The sequence below is a fragment of the Orbicella faveolata genome, unplaced genomic scaffold (assembly GCF_042242905.1).
Source record: "Orbicella faveolata isolate gen_17 unplaced genomic scaffold, um_ofav_v1 contig_48, whole genome shotgun sequence".
Taxonomy (NCBI): Eukaryota; Metazoa; Cnidaria; class Anthozoa; order Scleractinia; family Merulinidae; genus Orbicella; species Orbicella faveolata.
The window spans coordinates 11,765,688-11,782,276 of NW_028301578.1; the positions used below are offsets into that span (position 1 = coordinate 11,765,688).

Here is a 16,589-nt window from a genome sequence, read left to right on the forward strand (position 1 = left end):
GGCTGGCCAGACCAGCCTTGTTCAGGTACAATGGAAGATTTTACATTGGTGCGTGTTTTTATGTAGCCGATATTTACGTAATACCGGAAATACGCAAAAGTAATTGATAGTGTAAATTGAAGATAAGCATACGGTAAAATAAAATAACATGTTGTTTCCATTTGTTTTCTTTTATTACGTTCTTTTATCATGTTATTTTATTTTACCGTATGCTTATCTTCAATTTACACTATCAATTACTTTTGCGTATTTCCGGTATTACGTAAATATCGGCTACATAAATACACGCACCAATGTAAAATCTTCCATTGTACCTGAACAAGGCTGGTCTGGCCAGCCGAAATATAGTGCACCTTCAAAAAATCGTTCTACGTTGTGTCGGTTTTTGCGTTTGTATTCTTCATTTTATATGTAAAGCCGATTAGATCACTATTGATCCAACGTATACCAGCAGGATCATCGTTCCGGTTGCCTGCTTAAACAATTTATAGTCTCTAACCTAGCATTCTCAAGCCCTACTGGTGAATATTGACCCTCGGGTGTTTTTGTACGGACGAAGCAGTGCTCGGTTCGTACTGCCACGACCGGTCGACCTCGGGCCAATATATTCCCTATACAGCCCTCGCGCTTGGTTAGTGAGAAATTAGTATTTCGAAGGTATATAATCAGAAAACATATAGGCAAGCAGACGTTAAATAGCGTTTGTTAAATGTGTTTTATTATTTTCCCCTGTTTATTCAAAGTAAATCACTATCACAGCAATGCGGCGGACTGTGTGAATTCCCTTGTCGCTGGCTCAGCTCGCCGTAGACTCGTTTTGATCACGACACTATTCCACGAAGCCAGACCCAGGCTCCTCGGTTGGTGGAACGATCTGTTCGCATGTTCCCCAGTATTCGTTGTTTTCGTACTGCTTGCAGGTATATCCCTCAATACAACCACAGTGGTATATGTCAGCCTAAAAATCAAATCCAAGAAGTAACTTAGCAAAATCGGGAGCTATAGTTGGGCAAAAAGAACTAAACATTGTCTATCAATCAGGGAAGGCGCGATAGCCTCGTGGTTAATACACTTGTCTCCGGATCGAGCGGTCCGGTTTCGAGCGCTGGCTGGGGACATTGTGTTGTGTTCTTGGGCAAGACCCTCTACTCTCACAGTACCTCTCTCCACCCAGGTGTATAAATGGGTAGCGGTGAATTTAATGCTGAGAGTAACCCTGCGATGGACTAGCATCCCATCCAGGGTGGAGTAGAAACAGTCATAATCGCTTCATGCCACAGAAACCGGGACAAGCTCCAAGCTTAATGGGCCAATCGTCTCGTATGCAGACTTAAAGGGAATCAGTCACGGTATTTTGAGTTATTTTGGTCACATACAAAATTACCTTTAAATGGTAGGAAACCTGAAAATAACAGTTTAATAAGATAGAAAAACACCAAAGAGATAATGATAAACCATAAAGGAACAAGGATGGCTAAGGGTGGAGAAGATTAACGCGGATTACAAACGACGAATTTGAAAAATTGAGGCTAAACTTTTCAATATGTGCAAACCGTGACTGAACTCCTTTAACCCATTCAGTTAAACAGAAACTAATATTTTTTTAGCTTGATCGGAAACCTAAACGCTTATGCAAATGAGGCAAATATTGTAAACAGAGATTCCCTATTGTACGCGATTTTCAAACACAGGAAAAAGTAATACCCCCTTGAAAGGACAGAACTCCTTGGCTTTCTTCCGTGGCTTGCATTGGCCACCAGAGCAGCACTGTGTTTTCTGGCAGCTGTTGTCACTCGAGCAAGCAGGCGTCAACGTCGGCTTTGGTGTTGGCTTCTTTTTACACTTTCCCCAGTAGTAATTGTATTTTTTGCACTCGTAGCCTTCAGTACAGCCACATTGATAACCGCTGGGCTGTAGAAGCACCAATACACATAAAATAAATATTCAAGTATAGTAACCGTAATTACCCATTGACATCCCTATTTCACCCCGATCCCACAAAAAAAGCTACATTCCTTGCAAAAAAATTGGACAGTTTTTATTTCGGCTAAAAAATACATCCGAAAAGAAAACCGTCAGAAATTATTAAAAATCCAAAATCTTAAGCGTCCGAAATATTTAGTCTATTATAACTAGTTTAAAGCTTTTAAGTAACTCCAAAGCTCTTAGTTTCCTTTATGAAGCGAACTCTAGTTGAGACACTAGCTGAGATACGTAACGGCTTGACATTATTTTGTGATATTTTCTCGTCGGTGTATTTCTGAAACCTTAAGGGTGCAGTAAAACTATCATTTTCAAATATGTTGTTTCATTCTCATTCGTGTTTTGTAGGTGTTACTGTACTTAAGCTATGTTTCAACAAAGTGTCCGAAGTTTGTGTCCGAAATTTGTCCGAAATGAGATAAAAAGTGTCCGAAATTCTACGTCTTGGGATATTGGGATATTTTACGTCGTGGGATATTGAGGCTGAACCCTCCAAACATTTCTCCTGAACTCAGAGAATTGACATTTCTCTCCATGATGAGTTAATTACATTTTTGTTGTTGGAGCATGCGCACAAATAACTCGAAACTACTGAGAGGCGAATCTTCCGCACCAGACTCCTCCCCGCCGGATCGTTTCCTCTTGCCGGTTCGCTCTTCGCTGGCACGTGTGACTCAAAGTTGAGCTGCTCGCAGGCTATGGTATGGCCTACAGTTACGTCCTTTAATGTCTTATAATTGCACAATACCTTCAACAAACACCACTCTTCTGGTTTCTTGAGATCCCTGCAAATTCCGTACGTCTGTCCTGAATAGTACTTTGCACAGCACTGGGAATCCTTGCAAGCGCTGTCTGATGTACAGAGTACTTTGCATATCCCCGGCGACTCACAGTAATATCCTGTTTTGCAGTGTTGGTGATAATAACATTCCCTATTCCGGCACTTGCCACCCACGCATATCTGATTATAGCACTGGTAATGATTGGTACAGCGGCGTTCGCCAACCTTGCACAGGCGCGCGCTATAATCACAATACCATCCTTGAGGACAGTGTGCGTGGTGACTGCAGGGACGTTGGTTGTTAGAGCGGCAGCACCGATAAGCATCGCAGTAATATCCGCTTTGGCAATACCTGCCATAATAGCAACGTCTCTGTGGGTTAAAACGAGAAAAGCATTATTCGGCGCAAATGCGCATTAGATACCATTTCATAGCTAATTTGCATATCACAGAAACGCGATCCATACTGTTTTTAACCAAATATGATAAAATAATACATGTATCATAGGATGAGTAAAAGCACACTCAAAAACAGGCTTTTCAGTAAACGATTGAAAATCAAGCAAAACCCCGCGAAGACTGAAGCGGATTTCTAGATGTACTCCACGCGTATCTTTGATTTCAGGTTGAGATGAACTTTTTTTCAAAGTGAGAAAACTAGTGTCCACGGTCAGCGCGGTCCCAAAGCTGACTGTGACCCTTTAACTCAGTATTATAGTGCTTCAATGGCCTATAATGGACTTTTTCGGCCCTAAGACGGCCATTTTGAATTCAATGGGCCCTTCGCACGATCCGGTCACACGGTGCGGAATTAATTACGCTGGGACGCAAGTTGCGCAGTGAGACTTCCAAAGCAAAAGAACTCGCACCAGTCCAGCCCGACTTTCCTTTGTTTTGAACTTGCGTCCCAGCATAATTAATTCCGTACCATGTGACCGAATCGTGCAGAGGGCCTATTGTTTCAAATGGCTTTTATGAGATGCTTAGGGGCAAATGCATACTAATTTGCACCCTGAGAATTCAAAATGCCGCCGTATCGCCGAAAAAGTCCATTTACCACAGTTTAAATGCAATGAAATATGTCTTAATTTACTTTCACATATTTCGCTTTTCCTCGGAGCACTTTGTCGTACTGCGTAAAGAGTATAAGATTTTTTGTTTTCAAATTCGCTTGTACGCACTTATTTCGCTTTAATTTTCCCGCGTTATTTTCAACAAATACGCCGCTGGTTTGCCAAATTGAAATTTTATTGTTAAGTCCGGTAAAAAAAGATAATCTCTCTATTTTGTTCTACCATGACTAAACAAAAACACTAAGATTTCGGTTTCAACATTTGTTGAAACCGAAATCTTAGGCTAAAAGTAGCATATTTAAAAAAAGTAGCATATTTAAAAAGTTAGGTAAGCATTGGTTGGAATTTCCGCACCTAAAACTCCACTGTGGCGCACCTGTTAACGCACGAGAACTTACGAGAGAAGAGAAAGTTGATAGGGGCGAGAATCTCTCACCCAAGCACTGTCCAAATCGATAGACTTCCACAAGTGAAATAAACGTCTGTAGACTTGGAGGAGGGTGAAAAGCAGTATCTTTAAAAAGTTAGGTAAGCATTGGTTCGGATACCTGCAACTAAAACGCGAATGTGGCGCTTCTCTAAACGTGCGAGAACTTACGAGAGAAAAGAAACTTCATAGGGGGGAGAATCTCTCACCCAAGCACTGTCCAAATCGATATCCTTCCACAAGTAAAATAATAGTCTGTAGATTTGAAGGAAGGTTAAAAGTAGTATCTTTAAAAAGTTAGGTAAGCATTGGTTGGGATCCCGGCAACTAAAACGCGCATGTGGCGCTTCTCTAAACGCGCGAGAACTTACGAGAGAAAAGAAAGTTCACAGGGGGGGGGGGGAGAATCTCTCACCCAAGCACTGTCCAAATCGATACACTTCCACCAGTCAAATACACGTGTGTAGATTTGAAAGAGGGCGAAAATTAGCACCTAAAACGCGAGTGTGGCGCACATCTAAACGCGCAAGGACTTACGAGAGAAAAGAAAGTTGATGTGGCCGAGAATCTCTAATCTAAGCACTGGGCAAATCGATACACATCCACAACTAAAATACACGTGTGTGGATTTGGGGGAGGGCTAAAAGTAGCATCTTTAAAAAGTTAGGTAAGCATTGGTTGGGATCCTCGCACCTAAAACTCGACTGCGGCGCATCTGTAAACGTACGAGAACTAACGAAAGAAAAGAAAGTTGATACGGGCGAGAATCTCTCATCCAAGCAGTGTCACATTCGATAGACTTCCACATGTCAAAAACACGTGTGTAGAGTTTGAGGGAGGGCTAAAAGTAGCATCTTTAAAAAGTTAGGTAAGCATTGGTTTGGATCCGCGCACCTAAAACGCGAGTGTGGTGCATCTCTAAACGCGCAAGAACCTACGAGAGAAAAGAAAGTTGATGTGGGCGAGAATCTCCAACCTAAGCACAGTCGAAATCGATAGACATCCACAAGTAAAATACACGTGTGTAGAATTGGGGGAGAGCTAAAAGTAGCGTCTTTCAAACGTTAGGTAGGCATTGGTTGGGATCTCCGTACCTAAAACGCGAGTGTGGCGCATCTCTTAACGTTCGAGAACTTACGCGAGGATACAAAGTTAATAGGGGCGAGAATATCTAACCCAAGCACTCTCCATATCGATAAACTTCCACAAGTCAAATACACGTGTGTAGATTTGGGGGAGGGCTAAAAGTAGCATCTTTAAAAAGTTAGATAAGCATTGGTTGGGATCCTCGCACCTAAAACGCGCGTGTGGCGCATCTCTAAACGTGCGAGAGCTTACGAGAGAAAAGAAAGTTGATAGGGGCGAGAATCTCTAACCCAAGCACTGTCCAAATCGATAGACTTGCACAAGTCAAATACTCGTGTGTAGATTTGGAGGAGGGCTAAAAGTAGCAATTTTAAAGAGTTAGGTAACCATTAGTTGGGATCTTCGCACCTAAACCTCGACTGTGGCGCATCTCTAAACACACGAGAGCTAACGAAAGAAAAGAAAGTTTATAGGGGCGAGATTCTCTCATCCAAGCACTGTCAGATTCGATAGACTTCCACAAGTCAAATACACATGTGTAGAGTTTTGGGGGAAGCCTAAAAGTAGAATCTTTAAAAAGTCAGGTAAGCATTGGTTGGGATCCGCGCACCTAAACCGTGACTATGGCGGATGTCTAAACGCGCGAAAACTTACGAGAGAAAAGAAAGTTGATATGGGCGAGAATCTCTCACCCAAGCACTGTCCATATCGACCGACTTCCACAAGTGAAATACACGAGTGTACATTTGGGGGAGGGCTAAAAGTAGCATCTTTAAAAAGTTAGGTAAGTATTGGTTGGGATCTCTACACCTAAAGTGCGAGTGTGGCGTATCTCTAAACGCGCGAGAGCTTACGAGAGAAAAGAAATTTGATAGGGGTTAGAATCTCTCACCCAAGTCACTGTCCAAATCGATATCCTTCCACAAGTCAAATACACGTGTGTAGATTTAAAGGAGGAATAAAAGTAGTATCTTTAAAAAGTTAGGTAACCATTGGTTGGGATCTCCGCACCTCAAGCGCAAGTGCGGCGCATCTCTAAACGCGCAAGAACTTACCAAAGAAAAGAAAGTTGATAGGGGCGAGAATCTCTCACCCAAGAAATTTCCAAATCTATAGACTTCCACAAGTTAAATACACGTGCGTAGATTTGGGGGAGGGCTAAAAGTAGCATCTTTAGAAAGTTGGGTAAGCATTGGTTGGAATCCCTGCACCTAAAACTCGACTTTGGCGCATCTCTAAACGCGCAAGAGCTTACTATAGAAAAGAAAGTTGATATAGTGGCGAGATTCTCCCAACCAAGCACTGTCCAAATCGCTAGACTTAAACAAGTAAAATACACGTGTTTAGATTTGGGGAAGGGCTAAAAGTACCAGATTTAAAAAGTTAAGTAAGCATTGATTGGGATCTCCGTACCTAAAATGCGAATGTGGCGCATCTCTAAACGCGCAAGAACTTACGAGACAAAACAAAGTTGATAAGGGCGAGAATCTCTCACCCAAGCACTGTCCAAATCGATAGACTTCCACAAGTGAAATACACGTGTGTACATTAGGGGGAGGGCTAAAAGTAGCATCCTTAAAAAGTTACGTAAGCATTGGTTTGGATCCTCGCACCTAAAACGCGAGTGTGGTGCATATCTAAACGCGCGATAAGTTACGAGAGAAAACAAAGTTGATAAAGGCGAGAATCTCCCATCCAAGCACTGTCCAAATCGATATCCTTCCACAAGTGAAATACACGTCTGTAGATTTGGGTGAGGGCTAAAAGTAGCATCTTTAAAAAGTTAGGTAAGCATTGGTTGGGATCTCCGTACCTAAAACGCGAGTGTGGTGCATCTCTAAACGCGCGAGAGCTTACAAGAGAAAAGAAACGTGATAGGGGCGAGAATCTCTCACCCAAGCACTGTCCAAATCGATAGACTTCCACAAGTGAAATACATTTTAATAACGTCAAGTTATTAAAATGCGTAAGTTTAATATGTTTATCACCGCTATTTGTGTTTTATTCCTCGTTAAACTACGATAGCCCAAGAACAAAAGCCTTTATGATACACGTGTGTAGATTTTGGGGGAGGGCTAAAAAGTCCACTAAGCATAGTTTGAAATCACCATACCAAACCCGCGAGTGTGGTGCATCTCTAAACGCGCGAGAGCTTACGAGGGAAAAGAAAGTTGATAGGGGCGACAGCCTCTAACCCAAGCACTGTCCAAATCGATAGACTTCCACAAGTCAAATACACGTGTGTAGATTTGGGGGAGGGCTAAAAGTAGCATCTTTAAAAAGTTAGGTAAGCATTGGTTGGGATCCTCGCACCTAAAACGCGAGTGTGGCGTATCTCTAAACGCGAGAGAACTTACGAGTGAAAAGAAAGTTGATAGGGGCGAGAATCTCCCACCCAAGCACAGTCCAAAATCGATAGACTTCTGCAAGTCAAATACATGTGTGTAGATTCGCGGGAGGGCTTTATGTAGCATCTTTAAAAAGTTAGCTAAGCATTGGTTGGGATCCCCACACCTAAAACGCGACCGTGGCGCATCTCTAAGCGCGCGAGAACTTGCGAGAGAAAAGAAAGTTGATAGGGGCGAGATTTTCTCACCCAAGCACTGTCCAAATCGATAGACTTCCACAAGTTAAATATATGTATGTAGATTTGGGGGAGGGCTAAAAGTAGCATCTTTAAAAAGATAGGTAAGTATTGGTTGGGATCCCCGCACCTAAAACGCGAGTGTGGCGCATCTCTAAACGCGCGAGAACTTACAAGAGTAAAGAAAGTTGATATGGGCGAGAATATCCAACCTAAGCACTCTGCAAATCGATAGACTTGAACAAGTCAAATACACGAGTGTAGATTTGGGGGAGGGCTAAAAGTAGCATCTTTAAAAAGTTAGGTAAGCATTGTTTGAGATCCCCACACCTAAAACGCGAGTGTGGCGCATATCTAAACGCGCGGAAGCTTACGAAGGAAAAGAAAGTTGATAAGGGCGAGAGTCTCTAACCCAAGCACTGTCCAAATCGATAGACTTCCACAAGTCAAATACACGTGTGTAGATTTGGTAGAGGGTGAAAAGTAGCATCTTCAAAAAGTTAGGTAAGCATTGGTTAGGTTCCTGGAACCTAAAACGCGATTTTGCGCATCTCTAAACGCGGGAAAACTTACGAGAGAAAAGAAAGTTGATAGGGGCGAGAATCTCTAACCCAAGCGCTGTCCAAATCGATAGACCTCCACAAGTGAAATACCTTTGTGTAGATTTGGGGGAGGGCCAAAACTAGCATTTTTAAAGAGCCCGTAAGCACGGTTTGGGAGCCCCACACCTAACCGCGAGTTTGCCGCATCGCTAAACGCGCGAAAACACGCGAGTGAAAAAAAGATATAAAAGGGCGAGAATCTTTAACCCAGGCATTGTCCAAAGCGACAGATTTCCACAAGTGAAATACACGAGCGCAGATTTGAGAAAGGGCCAAATCTAGCATCTTCAAGAAAGTCCAGTAAAGATAGTTTAAGATCCTGACACCAAAACCGCGAGTGTGGCGCATCTCTAAACGCGCGAGAACTTACTAGCGAAAAGAAAGTTAATATAGGCGAGAATCGCTCACCCAAGCACTGTCCAAATCGATAGACTTCCACAAGTGAAATACACGTCTGTAGATTTGAGGAAGGGCCAAATCTAGCATCTTTAAAAAGTCCAGTAGGCAGAGTTTGAGATCCCGATACCGAAGACACGAGTGTGGCGCATCTCTAAACGCGCGAGAGCTTACGAGAGAAAACAAAGAGTATATGGGCGAGAATCTCTTACCCAAGCGCTGTCCAAATCGGTAGTTTTCCACAAGTGAAATACACGTGTGTAGATTTGGGGGAGGGCTAAAAATAGCATCTTTAAAATGTTAGGTAAGCATTGATTGGGATCCCCGCACCTAAAACAAACGCGAGTGTGGCGCATCTCTAAACGCGCGAGAGCTTACGAGAGAAAAGGAAGTTGATATGGGCGCGAATCTCCACCCGAACACTGTGCAAATGCATAGTTTTCGACGAGTGGAATACAGGTATGTAGATTTGGGGGAGGGCTAAAAGTAGCATCTTTAAAAAGTTAGGTAAGCATTGGTTGGGATCTCTGCGCCTAAAACGCGAGTGTGGCGCATCTGTAAACGCGCGAGAACTTACGAGAAAAAAGAAAGTTGCTATGGGCGAGAATTTCTCACCCGTTGAAGTTTGCTTTTCTTAATCCTTCAGGGCCATAGCTAATAACAGGCAAACTGAGGATCTAGCCTCGGTCATCGCCTTAGTCATAATGTTTTCATCATTGACATTGCCATAGTCATCATTTTTCTACGGATGTTGCCTTAGTCATATTTATTTCATTCACATTACCTCAGTCTCATTTTTTTCCCATGGACATTTCTTCAGTCATCATTTTTTTCATGGAAATTGCCTCAGTCATAATTTTGTCACAGACATTGCCTCAGTCATAATTTTTTCACGGACATTGCCTCAGTCATAATTTTTTCACGGACATTGCCTCAGTCATAATGTTTTCATGGAAATTGCCTCAGTCATAATTTTTTCATGGAAATTGCCTCAGTTATAATTTTTTCATGGACATTGCCTCAGTCATAATTTTTTCACGGACATTGCCTCAGTTATAATTTTTTCATGGACATTGCCTCAGTCATAATTTTTTCACGGACATTGCCTCAGTCATAATTTTCTCATGGACATTGCCTCGATCATAATTTTTTCATGGACATTGCCTCAGTCATAATTTTTTCGTGGACATTGTCTCAGTCATAATTTTTTCATGGAAATTGCCTCAGTCATAATTTTTTCACGGACATTGCCTCAGTCATAATTTTTTCATGAACATTGCCTCAGTCATAATGTTTTCATGGACATTGCCTCAGTCATAATTTTTTCACGGACATTGCCTCAGTCATAATTTTGTCATGGACATCGCCTCAGTCATAATGTTTTCATGGACATTGCCTCAGTCATAATTTTCTCATAGACATTGCCTCAGTCATAATGTTTTCATGGACATTGCCTCAATCATAATTTTGTCATGGGCATCGCCTCAGTCATAATGTTTTCATAGAAATTGCCTCAGTCATAATTTTTTCATGGGCATCGCCTCAGTCATAATGTGTTCATGGAAATTGCCTCAGTCATAATTTTTTCACGGACATTGCCTCAGTCATAATTTTGTCATGGACATCGCCTCAGTCATAATGTTTTCATGGACATTGCCTCAGTCATAATTTTCTCATAGACATTGCCTCAGTCATAATGTTTTCATGGACATTGCCTCAATCATAATTTTGTCATGGGCATCGCCTCAGTCATAATGTTTTCATAGAAATTGCCTCAGTCATAATTTTTTCATGGGCATCGCCTCAGTCATAATGTGTTCATGGAAATTGCCTCAGTCATAATTTTTTTTACGGACATTGCCTCAGTCATAATGTTTTCATGGACATTGCCTCAGTCATAATTTTTTCACGGACATTGCCTCAGTCATAATTTTCTCATGGACATTGCCTCGATCATAATTTTTTCATGGACATTGCCTCAGTCATAATTTTTTCGTGGACATTGTCTCAGTCATAATTTTTTCATGGAAATTGCCTCAGTCATAATTTTTTCACGGACATTGCCTCAGTCATAATTTTTTCATGAACATTGCCTCAGTCATAATGTTTTCATGGACATTGCCTCAGTCATAATTTTTTCACGGACATTGCCTCAGTCATAATTTTGTCATGGACATCGCCTCAGTCATAATGTTTTCATGGACATTGCCTCAGTCATAATTTTCTCATAGACATTGCCTCAGTCATAATGTTTTCATGGACATTGCCTCAATCATAATTTTGTCATGGGCATCGCCTCAGTCATAATGTTTTCATAGAACTTGCCTCAGTCATAATTTTTTCATGGGCATCGCCTCAGTCATAATGTGTTCATGGAAATTGCCTCAGTCATAATTTTTTCACGGACATTGCCTCAGTCATAATTTTGTCATGGACATCGCCTCAGTCATAATGTTTTCATGGACATTGCCTCAGTCATAATTTTCTCATAGACATTGCCTCAGTCATAATGTTTTCATGGACATTGCCTCAATCATAATTTTGTCATGGGCATCGCCTCAGTCATAATGTTTTCATAGAAATTGCCTCAGTCATAATTTTTTCATGGGCATCGCCTCAGTCATAATGTGTTCATGGAAATTGCCTCAGTCATAATTTTTTCACGGACATTGCCTCAGTCATAATGTTTTCATGGACATTGCCTCAGTCATAATTTTCTCATAGACATTGCCTCAGTCATAATGTTTTCATGGACATTGCCTCAGTCATAATTTTGTCATGGGCATCGCCTCAGTCATAATGTTTTCATAGAAATTGCCTCAGTCATAATTTTTTCATGGGCATCGCCTCAGTCATAATGTGTTCATGGAAATTGCCTCAGTCATAATTTTTTTACGGACATTGCCTCAGTCATAATTTTTTCATGGACATTGCCTCAGTCAGTCATGGGCCACTTGGCTCGCATGCAGACTTTACTTTTTTTTTGCTTCAGTCATAAGTTTTTTTCCGTTTCAGTCTTTCCTAATCTTAACCTTTCTTGTTTTTGTTTTATTTTGTTTTTTTTGTTTGTTTTGGGTTTTTGGTTTGCTTTGTTTTTATTTTGTTTGTTTGTTTTTTGTTTAATTTTTTTTCATTAATGTCTTTCTTTGAAAATTATCACTACGAATACTTCGATAATTCAGTTGAATGACTATGTATCTCGAGTACCATTTAATATTTGATGTATTACACATGAAATGTATGTATATTTGATAATTATATGTAAGTCGAGAAAAGAAAAGAAAATTGAAAGCAACATATTAAAAAAAGATGAAAGGAGAATTTCGTGTTGTTTACTTTTGAGCCCGCATGGATCTGTTTAAAAAGCCATTAATGTAAACTTGGTTTTGAACCACTTCTCGGATGTCCTAAATGTTTGTATTTGTTTTAGTTTCATCCTTCAATTTTCTATCTCGTTTTCAACAAATATAATTTGGATCGGTTTATTTAGAGCCGGACGCAGAGGTACTAAGACACCTTGTATTTTTAATGTGTACCATTCAATGGTACACAGTAATAGTTGCAAAAGATTTCGGGCAAATGATGTTGACATTTAGTCCACTAACGTTAGTTTTCCTTTCTCCTGCAGCTGGTAAAGCAAATACTGTCTTTATGGTTTCAATGACAGCCAATAGCAGTAGAGATGTCCTTTTGTAATCAATGCCATAAACAGTTTGTTATATGCCACGCTTTCCCGTGTGAGCCTCCAAGAGTCAATATCAGTAAAAAAAAAAAAAACGTCAATCCTTGACAGTTTTAATATTTTTTTTAGGTATTTCTCGTGCTTTTTTCTCGATAACCGAAATTGCACCTCGAGAGTGGTAGAGGCTATTATCGTACGTCGAGAATTGCCATATTCTTATGAAAAATGACTTTTTCACATTCTTTACGTGATTTGCTGAAACGATACGATTTAACGTGGCTATTTCCGTGAAACGAGAATGCAGTTTTAAGTTTACAGTGAACTGCGTTTTTTTTTCTTTAATTTGTGGCCTTAACTAGTTTTTGTCGTAAAGCGTAGAATACCGCTTTATTCCCCGTGAATAATAAGACTATTTACATGCAGCATTTCTGCTTATTTCTTATCTTAAACCAAAACGCCTCTATATAAAGAATAACTTTCATACCAAAGAAATCTGTTAAATTTATTGCAAGTCCCCGACGAGGATCTTCTTTGGCAAAATCTAATCATGCGCAGATCAGTTTTGTATCAAGGAAACTATGACAAACACAGTTTCATGCCGCATATGTAGTTATCAGATCGCGTTGTAAAATCTGATATTATCTTGCCATAATTTTGAAACAGCAAATGATTGACTTCGGTTATTTTTTGCTTTTGTTTACGTTTTCGCGATTTTGCTACCAGGTCACGGGAACAGATAAAGCTTGTAAATTATAACAGCTTAAAAGGTCATGTTAGACTGACTACGGTGATTCAAGCGAAGCCAACAAGGAGAAAGCCTAGTCAAACATAGATATTTCTGGAGGTGTTCCAACAACACAGAAATCTTGATGTAATAACTGTTTTTTTTTTTTTCTTGAGAGAAGAAAAATTGCTTGGCCTGCCTCTAAAGTAGATTGCAAGCCTTAAAATGGCGCAGCTGAAGTTAAAAAAGAAAATTGTATCAAATGAAATCCTATCTTAAGTTTATTACAAAGCTTGTGTCAAGGAGTTCCTTACATTTAAAAGGCCAATGTAATTACAGTTTGACAATGTAGATCTTAATTAATGGAATACATGCTTTATTGTCAGAGTGCAACGTTTGTGAACCGAACGCAACTTAGCAAATTTAGCATTCGATCAGCGCCGCTGTTTTTCTGAATTTCCTTATGAAAATCCAAGCTTATCGATTCATGATTTAGTTCTCATTTGAATGGGAATTTGAACTGAATTGAATTGTATCCGGCAGCTACGAGTTCTTAGCGCAGATTGTCTCATAAAAGGACCTCAAAAGAGCTAAAAATGAGTTGTAAATGTCGAGGGGCTTGGACAAAATGATTTTTCAATCAAGATTTAACACGAGGAGAAGTAGCTTGTTCTCAGAAGTTGGTTTCGTGATGCTAAACTCCAGGGATGACTGGCACCTATCTATACTGGAGAGCAGAATCTTATAACTGACGATAGCGGTTTCTGAACAACGAAATAAGCGAGGATAAACGAAAAAGATGTCGCGACCACCGTATAGTAAGAGATAGCGCGTTCACTGTGAGAGATGTCGTGTTCACCACAAGAGATCGCGCGTAAACGTATGCACGCACTTTTTCGCGCGTGGCTCACGTCGGTAAAGTTACACCGTTTAACCGTCACTTGCTTGTTACAGGAAAATAAAACACCTTTCCTCAGATATTTGAATGCACTGATGAGAGAGCTTAGGCACAACTGCGGAGAGAACTATGATATCTCTTAGCGAAAATGGCTTTGATTTACAAGCAGGATTGCTGAATCTCGGTAAAATCAGAGGTTTCTACAAGTTACAAGTTACCAGTTTGACTTATATATCCTAGCCCATTCAAAAGTCTATACTAAGAATGTATTTTAGTTGTATTTTTACCATCGTGTAATACCAATGAATACCAACAAGATAGGTAGATTTTTTGGCTTAAGTTGTGCAATGCCAGTAGTTAGATACCCAGAGAGAGACTTATTTCATCCCATACCAGTCAAGATATTTTTGATATTCTCACCGAACACCAGCTGTTGTGATGCCGTTTTACGTTTGTGTTGGGTGCGTTGTCTTCCAATGAGGGATCTTGTGCCTCGATGAAGGGCTCTGAAGACACCGTTCCCAAGAAAGTAAAGAGCAAAACCGCAACTAGAGCCCTCATCTTGAATGATTTACAACAACTGACAAAGTACACGATGAAACGTGGTGATAGCAGATTTATACCGGCACGAAACATCATGAAATGTTTACTGTACTTGTTTACTTTGGATGATGTCGCTACAAAATGAAAACGTCATGCTCTTGAAGTGATGTCTCTTTTCACTGTAGACTCATTTCACTGTCAACAAGTTACGCAAACCAGTTGTTTGATTAAAAAGTGAAAGATTAATTGAAAAGATCAAATATGGACTTTATTAATTTAATGACGGATATGCTACACTTCAAACGCATGTCGCGAGAAATTCACCTTTTTCAGGAGATCAAGTGGCCGGTTCGATTTTCCCCGCTATCTTCCCTCTCCGAAAAAAGACTAACCGACTTGAGTTCCGGGAAAAGAGCGCAGTCTACCCTCCTGAACAGCGGCTGGTAAATCGAGACTAAAGGAAATGATGAAGCAAAACTTTGTTAGCTTTCATTCTTGGCTTTATTTTTAATTTACAAGTGGCGTCAACATTACAGTAAATCTAACAGCTAAATGGGTCTTGCTGTATACTTTTCATCCATTCTGAAATATGAATAGAAAAAACATCAAATATTACGTCACAAATTTAATGACCCATATTTTACACTCCAAACTCATGTCACGATGCTTTTCAACTTTGTGTATCTTTCACAAGTTACATCAACATTATAACGTGAATGTAACAGCTAATACAATGTGTCTTTTTGTGTCTACTTTTTATCCGTGTTTTGATTCCCAAGGATGATGAAAATTTAACGAGTTCTCCTTGTGTTTTCAGCAAATATCAAATAGAAAGGTGGCGAGAATAACAAAAATACACCAATTAAGGATATTGTATTGATGTATCGCCAAATTCTCAACTTACATAAAATGAGTAAGGTAATCGCGTGTTCGATCTTTAGAGAAATGTGATGGGAGCGCAATAGGCAGATGACTTATCAGATCTAACTTGACGCTTACCTGCAGTTTCGCAGCCTAACACAGTTACAAATATTGCTAAATCTCCCTTGATGGAATGTTAGTCCACCACAGCTAGTCCCCTCCCCGTCCTCTGACCTGTGACCCCCCCCCCCCCCCAACTACCACCACCACCTTCACTACCCTCCCCTCTTCCTTTAAGCACATCTCGTGTCAAAATTACTCTAATGGTTTGTCGCCACCCATTTTCTCCCGGTTAGAAAAACGCACTACAGGTTACATGGACATACTTAGCGCCTATTGTTGTCAAAATGTCTTAACAAATGGGGTGGTTTCCGCATCTTGAAAAGTTTAGCCTACATTTTTCAAGTCCCTCGTTCGTAATTCATGTTAATCTTGACCATCCTTAACCATCCTTGTTCCATTATGGATTATTTTTATTTCATTGGTGTTTATCTATCTTTGTGACATACATTGCATAAACTTTATTAACGCGTCGAAATTTTTAGCCGAGAGGAATCACGTCTCTACTAATTGGGGACACTTCATATAATTTAAAATTATTATCTACCTATTTCAGGTTTCCTTCAATTTTAAGGTAATCTTATACGCGGCCAAAATAACTTAAAATGCCATGGTTGAGCTCCTTTGACAGCACCTTACTACATCCGCATATGTTACTTCTGCTTATACGCTGGTGTGTGCAGGCCGACTGTACGTATGAGAGTAACGGTGTCTTGTGCAATAACACAACACAATGGGTTGGAAATATAAGACTAGGAGAATTTTAAATTTAATCTTGGAATAATCAAGGCTGAAACAAGGACTTAAAATATACTGTTCGTGGGATCAG

At 40.3% G+C, this 16,589-nt stretch overlaps 1 protein-coding gene across 1 annotated transcript; it reads right to left on the reverse strand.

Moving 5' to 3' along the window:
* Positions 1–696: 696 nt before the first annotated feature.
* On the reverse strand, positions 697–14,842 carry LOC110042902 (uncharacterized). Its single transcript, XM_020748286.2, has 4 exons — positions 14,657–14,842; positions 2,732–3,136; positions 1,705–1,911; positions 697–958 (listed from the first exon to the last, which is right to left on the reverse strand). Exons 1-4 carry the CDS (start codon positions 14,795–14,797, stop codon positions 830–832), a joined length of 882 nt encoding a protein of 293 aa, XP_020603945.2. The 5' UTR covers positions 14,798–14,842; the 3' UTR covers positions 697–829.
* Positions 14,843–16,589: the final 1,747 nt, after the last annotated feature.